Here is a 13,485-nt window from a genome sequence, read left to right on the forward strand (position 1 = left end):
TTCACCTCAAGAAATGCACCAGTATATTGAAATTAGTTAACAACCATAACTGATAGGATACATCGCAGCTAGCACTAAATGATCTGAGAACCATATGTTTCTTAGAGCTTGGTGAGAGCATGGTTGTCCTATGGTTATTTTGGACATACTGCCGACATTGCATACAAACTTTCTTGGAATGGTGCAGGGTAGTTGCTTGGCTTTGGAACGTTCTCAGCACATTTAAGGAACTTGACAAAAAAAACGTTATTTTCTTGGTATTTCATTACTTTAACAGAACGTTTCCAAAAAGTTCAAACAGTTACATTTAATTTAAATTTTGGTCATATTCTAGGAACGTTCTCCAACTGGTTTGATATTGGGAACATTCTCAGATTGTTAAGAAACAATGTTCTTCTGTGGGAATTTCAGTCCTTCAGTATAAGGTTCCCAACAGATTTCCTAATGGTTGTATTTAAAGTCATGTTCTTAAATTATTCAGAGAACGTAAAAAAAAGTGTACATTTAAAAACTACGAGAAAACCTTTTGTAAGTTCTAAGAATGTTGTTTAAAAACGTACATTCTGTTCTCTGTGTCAACCAAACACTCTTTATCCTCTATCTTGTTAAATGTGTTCAGGTGTGTTGGCTGCGGCTACTAATTGGCCACACCTGATCTTAATGAGAGCTTGCTTCCTTTGAAACAGGGCCTGTATGAATAGACAAAAATGAACAGCTTTGTATGAGTTTAGAAAACATGGTATGCTGGTGGCACAGTGGACAAATTCCATGGATAGAAAACAGAAGTTCATAGGTTCAAATCTCACTGACCGCGTGCAATAAAACAATGTGTTTGCACTAAGCAAATTCATTTCCATGTGTCCTATCTTTGCTTGGAGTTCAGAACAGTTAGCCCAAACTAAGCTAGCAGTGTTATTAAAAGTCTTATTGAAACATTCAGTGAAAGTTAGAAAAATAACCTTTACATTTCATTACAAACATTTTAGAGAATGTTCTGTTATTTAATTACCTTCAAATAACCTATCATTTCCATTCTCATAGTGTTAATTAAACATCCCAGGAAAACTTTCAGAGAATCATAGTAAAACGTTCTCAGAACCCCCCTGCAACCTAAAAAGGGATGTTCCCAGAACAGGCAAAATGTTTACTTCCGTTCTCAGAACGTAAAAAAAAAAAAAAAAGGCCAGTTTTACCGTCAGGAAACTTATGGCTTCGTTCCCAGAACCAATGGGAAGGCAAACTCTTACATTCCCTCAGCTTCCAAGGAACCAAATGTGCTAACTGGGATGTAAGTCACATTTAAGATTTTCCTCACAACTGATTGTAGCAAAAGTATATTGAAAAACATAAATTATATTTAAATATCAAGAATCACCATAGCCTTGTAGGATACATATTGGTATGAAAATGTATGTAAGATAATAACATTTGAAGTGAAGACATTGAACCGATTCCATGATAGCATGCCCCATCCCCCTCCAATCCATTGTTTTTTCCACCATCAAACTGCAGATTGGTGCATGTTTGGCTGGAGGCCTGTATCAGCTCATCCGTCATCCATTCTCAGGCCTTTTAAGGGCACACATACTAACTTGCATGAGAGCGCCAGTCACGCGGCCTTTGCTGCACATTCAGATGGCATGCTTCAAACCGCTCGCCCAGAAAAGGTCAGTCTGCAGATTTATACGCCTGGCTGACTGTGTGTGTGTTTTCTCCTCCGCTCTTCGCTGGGTCCAGGCGGCAACGCTCGCATGTCCCAGTTTTTCCGGGGGAATCTGGCCGGCCTGATGATCCGGTCGGGAAAGCTGGAGAACAAGAAGGTGATCGACTGCCTGTATACCTGCAAGGAGGGCCTGGATGTGCAGCTGCCTGAGGAGGTGGCCTCAGCCGTCAAGGTGAGAGGTCTAGCTATAGCCTGGGGGGCTGGAGGGGCTCTGGGGTGAAGTTTCCCCTGTGTACAGCTCTAGGACCAGCTTTCCTAACCTTAAAGGGATGGTTCACATTTTTTAAATTTTTTTTTACACATTACACATACCTTGTACATAGACTGCTTACATGGTATGACAGCAATCCATGCCTTTAGTTTCCCTGACAGTGGCTGGCACTGTTTGGTGAGCTTCACAATCTATTTTTGATACTTTGGATGATTTGGACATGATGCGCGAAAAATGCTAATATCGTTCCCATGACTTGAATGGGATTTCAGCCACAAATGCTGAAATGTTAGCATTGGTAAACTTCCAGGGAAACGAAACCAAAGCAGTGAACTATCCCTTTAACCGGGCTACAAAGTCCAGTGGATTTGGTGTACCTCTAATACAGTCACATTTATAACAATACAACTTGCTTGAAGTTATGGGACTAAGGGCTAAAAGAGAGTACATTGAACATGAGTATAGCCCTAAGAGGGGCTTCAGTCTTCTAGCAATGACTTTGATATGTGTCTTTTTTCCCCTACTAAACTGAATGACTGTAAGTTGCTCTGGATAAGAGCGTCTGCTAAATGACTAACATGGAACATCAACAGTTGGGGCTCACTCTGCCGCCATCACCTCTTCTCTCTCAGGTGGCGTTCAACCCCAACCAGTCGTCGCTGACCGTGGAAGGCGATGACATTGAGGCTTTCGACAAGGTCATGCAGCACATCTCCTACCTGAACTCACGCCAGTTCCCCACCCCCGGCATTCGACACCTCCGCGTCTCCACCACCGTCAAGTGAGTGTCCCGTGCCATCAATAAACACTTTGGCCCAATATACACTTTGGGCCAGTTTCCCAGACACAGATTAAGCCTAGCCCTGGACTAAAACATTTATAGATATTCTCCATTAAGCATGATTTTTAGTCCAGAACTAGGCTTGATCTGTGTCCGGGAAACCTGCCCTGAATGATATAATACATTGTCTGTGCACCAGACCACTTGGTACAATTAGATAGTAATATGGCTACTGAGTTTGGCTGTTAGCTAGGCTTACCAATATATGCTTTATGATAATATACATTTTGTGTCAGTGAAAGATGATGATATTTAAATGGTTAAATCACTGACATGTTTAAAAGGTGCTGCTTTACACTCAAATAAAGATTCAAAAGGTTATTTATTCAAAGGGAATTTAATCAAAAAAATCTGAATAGAAAGGTAAAATGGAGGGTAGTGTGTACCTGCCTTTTCCAAAGTCAATTCAACATGAAACGTAAAATGGTAAGATAGAGGTGAAAAGAATGAAAGACTGCTTCAAGTGAACTGCAAACTGTTTTAAAGTTTCACAGTATAGACAATCAAATGGTCCCCTGCCCTATTTGCATGCACTTAGAATGACAGAGGATATTTTTCTCGCATATTGCATGGCTAATGTACTGCTTATATTAGACTGAAATGGACCTAATCTGAAACCGTTGGCTTGCTAGGTGCTTCAATGAGGAGACGTGCATCTTGGTACCGGAAGCGGCGGGATACGTGATGGTGCTGCAGCCCGAGGAGCCCAAGATCAGCCTGAGTGGCATCGACCACTTTGCCCGCGGCGCTGCAGAGTTTGAGAGCCCTGAGGGTGTGACTCTGTTCCCCGAGCTGCGCATCGTCAGCACCATCACCCGCGAGGTTGAGGCTGAAACCGAGCCAGAGGCCACAGAGGCCACAGAGGGGGCAGAGGACGACCCCACAGGTACTAAGACGTACCACCCTACTATAGATCATACCTCCATACTTTAAATAGGTCCACCTTAATGTAGATCAGGGGTAGGCAACTAGATTCAGCCGTGGGCTTATTTTTGTCAGAGTGAATGGTCGGGGGACGTAAAATAATGATAATTTGTACACTGTAAATTGACCACAACTACTGTAAGCCCAAAAAGAGATTGTTCTTTTGAAAACAATTATTTCATACCACGAATACATTGAGATCACGTCTTTTTAAAAATTTGTGTGAATACTTAGTTAGGAACAGATTTCCTCAATTAAGCAAATTTTTTGCTAATTTGTATTTATTTTAATTTTATTTTTTTACCCAAACTAAAATGTGAAAAAGTTTTTTTTTTTTTTTAAGCACTCTGTAGATTGTACCCCCTTACTGTAGATCCTGTACCACCTTACAGTTAAGGAATGTTTCTAAACCTTTAAGGTTTATCAACCAGCGAGCTATGGTCCCTCTTCTTTGAAGTATCCCCTTAAATTAAAACCAGCTCTTGAGAACTGACGAACTGTCAGTCAGCCAACCATCTCAGGGACCTGTTGGTATCATCCCAGGGACCGTTGGTGGTCTACAGATCAGAGGTTGGCTGTAGATACAGTGCCTTCGGAAAGTATTCAGACCTTGACTTAAAAAAAAAAAAATTACATTACAGCCTTATTCTAAAATGGATTAAATAAAAAGGAGGGAGGCTGAGAGAGATGTGGAAAGAGAATGCAAGAAAGGGAGGGGGAGCGATCTAGAGATTGACAGAGACAAAGTGCCCTTGTGGAAAAACAAGCCATATGGGAAAACGTCCCCGAACAACACACCACAAACATTTGGAGGAGCACAGAGTCATCCACAGAAAATACCACAGCCAAGATCATGGTTCAGGGCATTTCATTTGAACTCAGTGGTTCTTCTTCCCTACAATTGCAGAGACTGGGCAGATCCCAATTGCTTTCAATCGGAAATATTGGTTCAGGCAGACATTTATGCTCATTTTAGATGCCCTTGTGTCCTTAAGGGCAAATCTGGAGGAGACCCCAATGCATGGGGATTAATTGTACTGGCTGAATTGAATTGGGTTGATATTGGCCAGACCCTGGTATATATCCCAGTGGAAACAAGTAGATAACACACAGAGGATTAGGCCACCAGTGGCAATCTGTGGGAGGGAGGTGGAGGGAGCTGTGGGAGGGAGGAGGAGGGAGGGGTTGTTTACTACACAAGCTTTATGGGAGGGGTTATTTGACCAGCCACGACATCTGTTCATCTATTTGGTCTGATAAAGAACAGGGCAGGGAGTGCTAGAGAGAAGAGGGAAAAAATAGAAACAGAAGAGGGAGAGCGAGAGAGAATGAACTAGGGAGGGAGGCTGAGAGAGATGTGGAAAGGGGAGAAAGAGAATGCAAGAAAGGGAGGGCGAGCGATCTAGAGATTGAGAGAGACAAAGTGCCCTTGTGTAAAACAAGCCATATGGGAAAACAGGGCTTAGAGGTCTACTACCGCTGTTACCTACCAGCTCTGCTGTTCTCATTACCTCTGGTTGATAAACAATGTACAGGACATCATGGGCTGGTTTCCCAGACACAGATTAAGCCTTGTCCTGGACTGAAAAGCTCCATAGTTACCTTTTTATTTTCCTGATATTAAGCAGGTGGTTTCTTTGAAATTACTATTATCCATTGTTACCACATAGTTTCTTAGTAAATACCACCTGTAAAATAAAGCGTAACCAGCACCGTCAGTGGAGAATGTGCATTGAAAGTATGTTTTAGTCTAGAACAAGGCTTAATCTGATTCTGGGTGACAAGCCCCAATAGCTCTGTTAAAATGTGAGCTTCTTAACTGACAATATTCTCTCAAAATTCAAAGGGCTTTTATTGGCATGGAAAGTGTTACCACATACATACAATTACACAGCAAACATACAGATAAAAAAAATATATCAATCTTCTTCCCCCCAATTTTTTCTCAGTTCAAGAGACGGTAGTGTCGGAGGAGATCATGCACAACCTGGACACATGTGAGGTGACGGCACTGGGCGACGAGCTGGACGGAGAGCATGAGACCTTGGAGGTAGACCAGGCCCAGGTCCAGCAGCGCGGCCTGGAGATGACCTCCTCCAACCTGGGTCTCGTCCTGACAGGTTGGTCTAGGATGGCTAGGCTAAGCTAGACTAGGCTGTTTGGCTATGGTAGACTAGGCTGGGCTAGACATTTTTCCCCATAATGCATAAAAAACATATCCTTCGTCAACCCTCCTGTCTGCTTTGTGCTAACAATGAGTGCCGGACCTGCCTTTAACTACATTTTCCCTCCCTAAATCTGTACTTGACAAGCCTCCTCTCCATGTCCCAGGCGTCAACACCATGGCCAACTATGAGCAGGTCCTGCACCTGATTCGCTACAAGAACTGGCACACAGAGGCTCTCTTTGACAGGAAGTTCAAGCTGTTCTGCTCCGAACTCAACGGCCGCTACATCAGCAACGACTTCAAGGTCGAGGTATGACTGAGCGTTTACTGTTTATACCTCACCCATACGGCAACTGCTGTCATTTCTTCAGTATAGAGACTGATGGAAAATAATCCCTAGTCACTGTGTTAGGGATATTAACCCTTTTATGTCATAAACAATTATGAACAACAATTGGTGAAGTGAACAAGAATATGTAACAGTGTTTCAAAAAAAATAAATCATGGAAAAGCTTCAAACACTTAACACTTTAACACTTAAAGCTTAACACTTTGACTCTGTGGTCTGTCTGTAACTCTGGACTTTTTCTTTGTTTCTCTCTCTCGCTTTCTCTTTTTTTTGTGCATGTGCCTACCCCCAGGTCAATGTGATCCACACAGCCAACCCCATGGACCATGCTAATAATGCCATGGTGCAGCCCAATTTCATCAACCCAGTGCACCACGCCTCTGTGGACCTGTCCGGACACAACCTGGTCAACGCTCACCAGGCTTCAGGTAAACCACTAATGCTAACCTCACTCATTAGCCTGTCTGTGCAAGTGAGGCGAGCGTGTGAATAAAAATTGTATATATGAAAAGGTTAAGTAAAATTTTAACCACGTGTAAAAATAGTGAACAACCTTAGTACAACATGTTTGCCTTTTGGTATAATGGTTCTGGAATGACAGTCACAGGGACCACAGAGTCCTGGTCAGGGTGTACCCCCTTAACTAAATTGGTGTCAGGAGTAGGATACCACCATTGAAAGCCTGTCCCGGCTGAGTTTTAGGCACAGTTAATTTCTCAGAGGCTATTTTTCATAATTGATGTGTTAACTGAAATATATAGCAGTCTACTAAAGTAATCAGACCTATTCTTACTATAACGAACTGCTTAAGCTTCTATTCAGCTTTAATTTGACATTTAACACATCTCCCACTACCATACAAATATTTTTAGACAGCTGAAGCAAGCACACACATTTTCTTGTTTAGTCATATTTATCTTACCTTAGAAGTGTTTACTTTGCAGGCTGACAAACATCTATTGAGATGCAATGTCAACTTGAAGTATCTACAAAACAAGTTTTGCAGTCACATAACCAAAAAGGAAGGCTACAGCCAATCATTTTTCCTAAAATTACTTTTTGTGATTCACAAATGAAACGTTTGATTCACATGATTCAATTCACCGCGATTGAACAGTATCCCAACTACTGCAATGGAGAAGTGAGTTGACTTTTGTCAAAAATAGATTCAAATAATCGATTCACATGAATCAAATAAATCATAAAAAAATGTAAAACAAAAAAATTATTTAATGTGAGGCGGGGCATCGTTAAACAGTAAATCAACTTTGTTAGGCATTAGCTTTAGCATAATTAGCCTCTTTGGGCTAGCTGGCCTATATGTATCATAAGCACTCAATCTACACAAGCCTTCTATTTAATCAAAACTGCAAAATTGGATGTGCTGTGCCAACAGTCTGTCTCAGTCCACACTGAGGTATACACAGCTTGAATTCAAATAAATATAGATTTATTTTGTATTTATTTAATTAATCCAAACCTCCCTTTTCCCTGTACATGGTGAATGCGGTTTTGTGGCAACCCGAAATGGCCTGGACATTACTTTGGAATGAATAGTAATCCATAGATTTAGAATACCAGAAACACTAAAAGTCTGCCTTTTTATTTCTATGATACACCTATCTTAGATTGGACAATTCCAGATCCCCCATTTCCTCCCACAATACTTGCTGTAGATTCTTTTACTCATCTCTTGTTAAAGTTAATCCCGACCTCGTAATCAAACAGCTAATCTGTTAAATGTTTTGCTCTGGAATAAATAAATAAATAAATCCCTCTTGGTCAGACCGGGGTGAGCTTTTCCCATAGATTTAAGTAAATTAACCAAAAGTAGGGCACACATTAAATATTTATCGGTTGCCTGGTTTTTAATTTGGGGATTACATTTGAGTGCCGTCGGTCCTTCCGCGACATCTGGACGGCCAGGAATCTGAGCACAATCTACAGTGCTGAGAGTGCTTAATAAACCATGTAGCCTACATGACAGGGCAGTACATACTTGTGTACTCGTGACCAGATAAGAGTAGAGAAGGTTAGCAGAGGACACTCGAAATCTAAGAGGAGATATACATTGTTATTTGCCAATTGTAGTCTGACGTAACAATGCTAAAGTCAGGAAGAGTAATCACACAACCTGGCTCCAATGTATCGTAATACCCTACTAAAACCCCATCAAGACTGAGATTACACCAGAGCCCTTTATTTATCAAGCATTTTAAAGTTGGAGTGCTGATCTAGGATGTCTATAATAATCAGATTCATGATGATCTTAAAAGGCAAAACTGATCATAGATCAGCACTCCTACTCTGTGACACTTAGTAAATGGATCCAGGTCCAACGGTCCTCCATTATGATCACACAATGTGACAGCGCAACAAAAGACCAAAAGGGGTTTACACCCAAACCCGTGTGTGTGTAAAAGTGGCTTTTGATTCTTTACAATGTGTAGATCCTTTTCTTCTTCTTTCAACCTAACAATGATGAAGTCCCCATACAGTTTTTCTATCAGAAAATCTCTTTATTTTACAATATAAAATACTTGAATACAGGCATAAACATAATGGTACATTACATTTAGCAGAAACAGAATACCAAGATGCTGAGTTGAATTGTAGTGTACAAACATCAATAACCGCATAAAAACTGTTAAACTACACACTAAATATCTGAGCTCACATCCAGTTGATGAGGGGGTCCTCATATTTTATAATACAATTGATATACTTGGTGGAAGAGACCAAGGCACAGAGAGGGAGCAGGGAAGCCTGATTTAGTTGCTGCTACTCTTGTAACCGACGCTGGGAGACTGGTTGAATTGGCATAGAGATGGACTTGAGGGAATCGCAGTTACTATTCCAGTTGTACCAGGTGGAAACCTGGCTGTGTCACATACCCCCACATATAGACACCATTTGGGTTGGCAAAATGGCAGGCATTGTATCAAAATCCACCCATCAAGGTTACCACACAACTTGAAGAATGTCCATCTTGGTCAAAGTGGACAACTTTGATCCGCTGTGGTAGGTTAAGGAATCACAGAAGAAAAAATGTGGAAACTGAGTTTAGTAAAATACTATATACATCTTCTCAAGCTGACAGTACCCGAAATCGGGCAATAGAATTACTTTAAAAAAAGATGTATGTTTACATGACTTATTTTATTAATTCCAGACCTTCCTAAGACCATGTAAAGGTCCTCTGTCGAATAAACTTGCATTTGCGTCCCTCTGGTGGTCGGCTGCATCATTACACTGACTTATATTGCTTCAATGCAATGTTACGTCAAAGGGGCGGTCCTTTAGAAAAGCATTTATCCAGCTCGACTTCTTCACGGCACAATATGGCATAGCAATCGCTGATTTTGTCTCGAGCAGGTGGATCTTAATACATTATTCTATGATAAGGAATGCAACATACACACTTCCTTAAACCTAAAATAAGTGAAGAAGTAATTTTATGTTGAAGTCACACATTGCATATGCTCAGAATTAGGGATGCACCGATATGACATTTTTGGCTGATTCTGATATTTTCTTTGCCAAAAAAACAATACCAATATTTAAAAAAATTGCGGCCTTTTAACCATTCTAGTACAGTTAAATAGTTTAAACACACACACTGACCAAAAAGTTATTTTGTTGGCATTTACGTACAGTGGGGAGAACAAGTATTTGATAGACTGCCGATTTTGCAGGTTTTCCTACTTACAAAGCATGTAGAGGTCTGTAATTTTTATCATAGGTACACTTCAACTGTGAGAGATGGAATCTAAAACAAAAATCCAGAAAATCACATTGTATGATTTTTAAGTAATTAATTTGCATTTTATTGCATGACCTAAGTATTTGATACATCAGAAAAGCAGAACTTAATATTTGGTACAGAAACCTTTGTTTGCAATTACAGAGATCATACGTTTCCTGTAGTTCTTGACCAGGTTTGCACACACTGCAGCAGGGATTTTGGCACACTCCTCCATACAGACCTTCTCCAGATCCTTCAGGTTTCGGGGCTGTCGCTGGGCAATACGGACTTTCAGCTCCCTCCAAAGATTTTCTATTGGGTTCAGGTCTGGAGACTGGCTAGGCCACTCCAGGACCTTGAGATGCTTCTTAGTTGCCCTGGCTGTGTGTTTCGGGTCGTTGTCATGCTGGAAGACCCAACCACGACCCATCTTCAATGCTCTTACTGAGGGTAGGAGGTTGTTGGCCAAGATCTCGCGATACATGGCCCCATCCATCCTCCCCTCAATATGGTGCAGTCGTCCTGTCCCCTTTGCAGAAAAGCATCCCCAAAGAATGATGTTTCTACCTCCATGCTTCACGGTTGGGATGGTGTTCTTGGGGTTGTACTCATCCTTCTTCTTCCTCCAAACACGTCGAGTGGAGTTTAGACCAAAAAGCTCTATTTTTGTCTCATCAGACCACATGACCTTCTCCCATTCCTCCTCTGGATCATCCAGATGGTCATTGGCAAACTTCAGACGGGCCTGGACATGCGCTGGCTTGAGCAGGGGGACCTTGCGTGCGCTGCAGGATTTTAATCCATGACGGCGTAGTGTGTTACTAATGGTTTTCTTTGAGACTGTGGTCCCAGCTCTCTTCAGGTCATTGACCAGGTCCTGCCGTGTAGTTCTGGGCTGATCCCTCACCTTCCTCATGATCATTGATGCCCCACGAGGTGAGATCTTGCATGGAGTCCCAGACCGAGGGTGATTGACCGTTATCTTGAACTTCTTCCATTTTCTAATAATTGCGCCAACAGTTGTTGCCTTCTCACCAAGCTGCTTGCCTATTGTCCTGTAGCCCATCCTAGCCTTGTGCAGGTCTACAATTTTATCCCTGATGTCCTTACACAGCTCTCTGGTCTTGGCCATTGTGGAGAGGTTGGAGTCTGTTTGATTGAGTGTGTGGACAGGTGTCTTTTATACAGGTAACGAGTTCAAACAGGTGCAGTTAATACAGGTAATGAGTGGAGAACAGGAGGGCTTCTTAAAGAAAAACTAACAGGTCTGTGAGAGCCGGAATTCTTCCTGGTTGGTAGGTGATCAAATACTTATGTCATGCAAATTAATTACTTAATCATACAATGTGATTTTCTGGATTTTTGTTTTAGATTCCGTCTCTCACAGTTGAAGTGTACCTATGATAAAAATTACAGACCTCTACATGCTTTGTAAGTAGGAAAACCTGCAAAATCGGCAGTGTATCAAATACTTGTTCTCCCCACTGTATATCCCCATTACCAGTAAAATATAATCAAAACCTATTTCACTTACTTGCTGTGCTGTTTCGTTGTTCATTTGTTCAGTCGTTTCATTCTCAACCAGGATTTCATCATACGTGTCAAGCAGTGAAGTTTCAGCTCTGTCTGTCTGTGGCCTCTACCTCGGGGGGCACTGTCACTGTGTCCGTTTCCATCTTGTCCAGCTGTGTGTAACATTTCACGTAAACCCTGTTTCTTGTCTGCATCGAAGTAGCGATCCTTGTACCTAGCATCGAGCAGGGTGGAAACACAGTAAAGAGGCTCAGAGGGAATGCCACCGAATCGCTTGTTCACAGACTAGTAGAGTACTTTTCCAAGCATTTTTGTTGAGCAGGCCTTTCAATGCCATGACCGGGTATCCCGTCTGCTGCAGACGCAGTTGAGCTTATTTCTAGAGTCAATTGTTCAAATGGAGCTAGGAGTGTTCATGTTTCCAAGTTTCAAACATGTTCTCAAATGCCATTGAAATGGCAGCAGCAGTATGAGAACCAGCACATTCTTGAGCATGCAATACGGCTTTCCTCAGTACGAAATCCTCGTCGACCCACTGTGTTGTCAGGCTCATAATGCTCATGGGGTTGACATCGCTGGTCAGTCGTGAAGCTAATACCGGTGACGCCCATAGCAAGTAGCTCATGGATGTGAGTTTCAACAATACTGTGTAACTCTTTATTTTAAGAATGTGAAGTGTATGAATAATAGAAGAGTGATTTATTTCAGCTTTTTATTTATTTCAGCTTTTTATTTATTTCATCACATTCCCAGTGGGTCAGAAGTTTACATACACTCAATTAGTATTTGGTAGCATTGCCTTTAAATTGTTTAACTTGGGTCAAACGTTTTGGGTAGCCTTCCACAAGCTTCCCACAATAAGTTGGGTGAATTTTGGCCGATTCCTCCTGACAGAGCTGGTGTAACTGAGTCAGGTTTGTAGGCCTCCTTGCTCTCACACGCTTTTTCAGTTCTACCCACAAATTTTCTATAGGATTGAGGTCAGGGCTTTGTGATGGCCACTCCAATAACTTGACTTTGTTGTCCTTAAGCCATTTTGCCACAACTTTGGAAGTATGCTTGGGGTCATTGTCCATTTGGAAGACACATTTGCGACCAAGCTTTAACTTCCTGACTAATGTCTTGAGATGTTGCTTCAATATATCCACAAAATGTTCTATTTTGTGAAGTGCACCAGTCCCTCCTGTAGCAAAGCACCCACACAACATGATGCTGCCACCCCCATACTTCACGGTTGGGATGGTGTTCTTCGACTTTTTCCTCCAAACATAACGATGGTCATTATGGCCAAACAGTTCTATTTTTGTTTCATCAGACCAGAGGACATTTCTCCAAAAAGTACGATCTTTGTCCCCATGTGCAGTTGCAAACCGTAGTCTGGCTTTTTTATGGTGGTTTTGGAGCAGTGGTTTCTTCCTTGCTGAGCGGCCTTTCAGGTTATGTCTATATATGACTCATTTTACTGTGGATATAGATACTTTTGTACCTGTTTCCTCCAGCATCTTCACAAGGTCCTTTGCTGTTGTTCTGGGATTGATTTGCACCTTTCGCACCAAAGTACGTTTATCTCTAGGAGACAGAACGCGTCTCCTTCCTGAGCGGTATGACGGCTGCGTGGTCCCATGGTGTTTACTTGCATACTATTGTTTGTACAGATGAACGTGGTACCTTCAGGCGTTTGGAAATTGCTCCCAAGGATGAACCAGACTTGTGGAGGTCTACAATTTGTTTTCTGAGGTCTTGGCTGATTTCTTTTGATTTTCCCATTATGTCAAGCAAAGAGGCACTAAGTTTGAAGGTAGGCCTTGAAATACATCCACAGGTACACCTCCAATTGACTCAAATTATGTCAATTAGCCTAGCAGAAGCTTCTAAAGCCATGACATAATTTTCTGGAATTTTCCAAGCTGTTTAAGGGCACAGTCAACTTAGAGTTTGTAAACTTCTGACCCACTGGAATTGTGATACAGTGACTTATAAGTGAAATAATCT

General features: G+C 41.7%; 1 protein-coding gene across 1 annotated transcript in view; it reads left to right on the forward strand.

Annotated features, from left to right (window-relative positions):
* Positions 1-13,485, forward strand: part of clstn1 (calsyntenin 1) — a 71,357-nt gene that overhangs the window by 52,229 nt on the left and 5,643 nt on the right. The window contains exons 10-15 of the mRNA XM_039008261.1: positions 1,738-1,895; positions 2,567-2,715; positions 3,408-3,661; positions 5,649-5,819; positions 6,031-6,176; positions 6,508-6,643. Of these exons, the coding sequence (XP_038864189.1) occupies positions 1,738-1,895; positions 2,567-2,715; positions 3,408-3,661; positions 5,649-5,819; positions 6,031-6,176; positions 6,508-6,643 (1,014 nt within the window). The remainder of the gene's footprint in view (positions 1-1,737; positions 1,896-2,566; positions 2,716-3,407; positions 3,662-5,648; positions 5,820-6,030; positions 6,177-6,507; positions 6,644-13,485) is intronic.

Source organism: Salvelinus namaycush, chromosome 14 (genome assembly GCF_016432855.1).
Source record: "Salvelinus namaycush isolate Seneca chromosome 14, SaNama_1.0, whole genome shotgun sequence".
NCBI classification, from domain to species: Eukaryota; Metazoa; Chordata; class Actinopteri; order Salmoniformes; family Salmonidae; genus Salvelinus; species Salvelinus namaycush.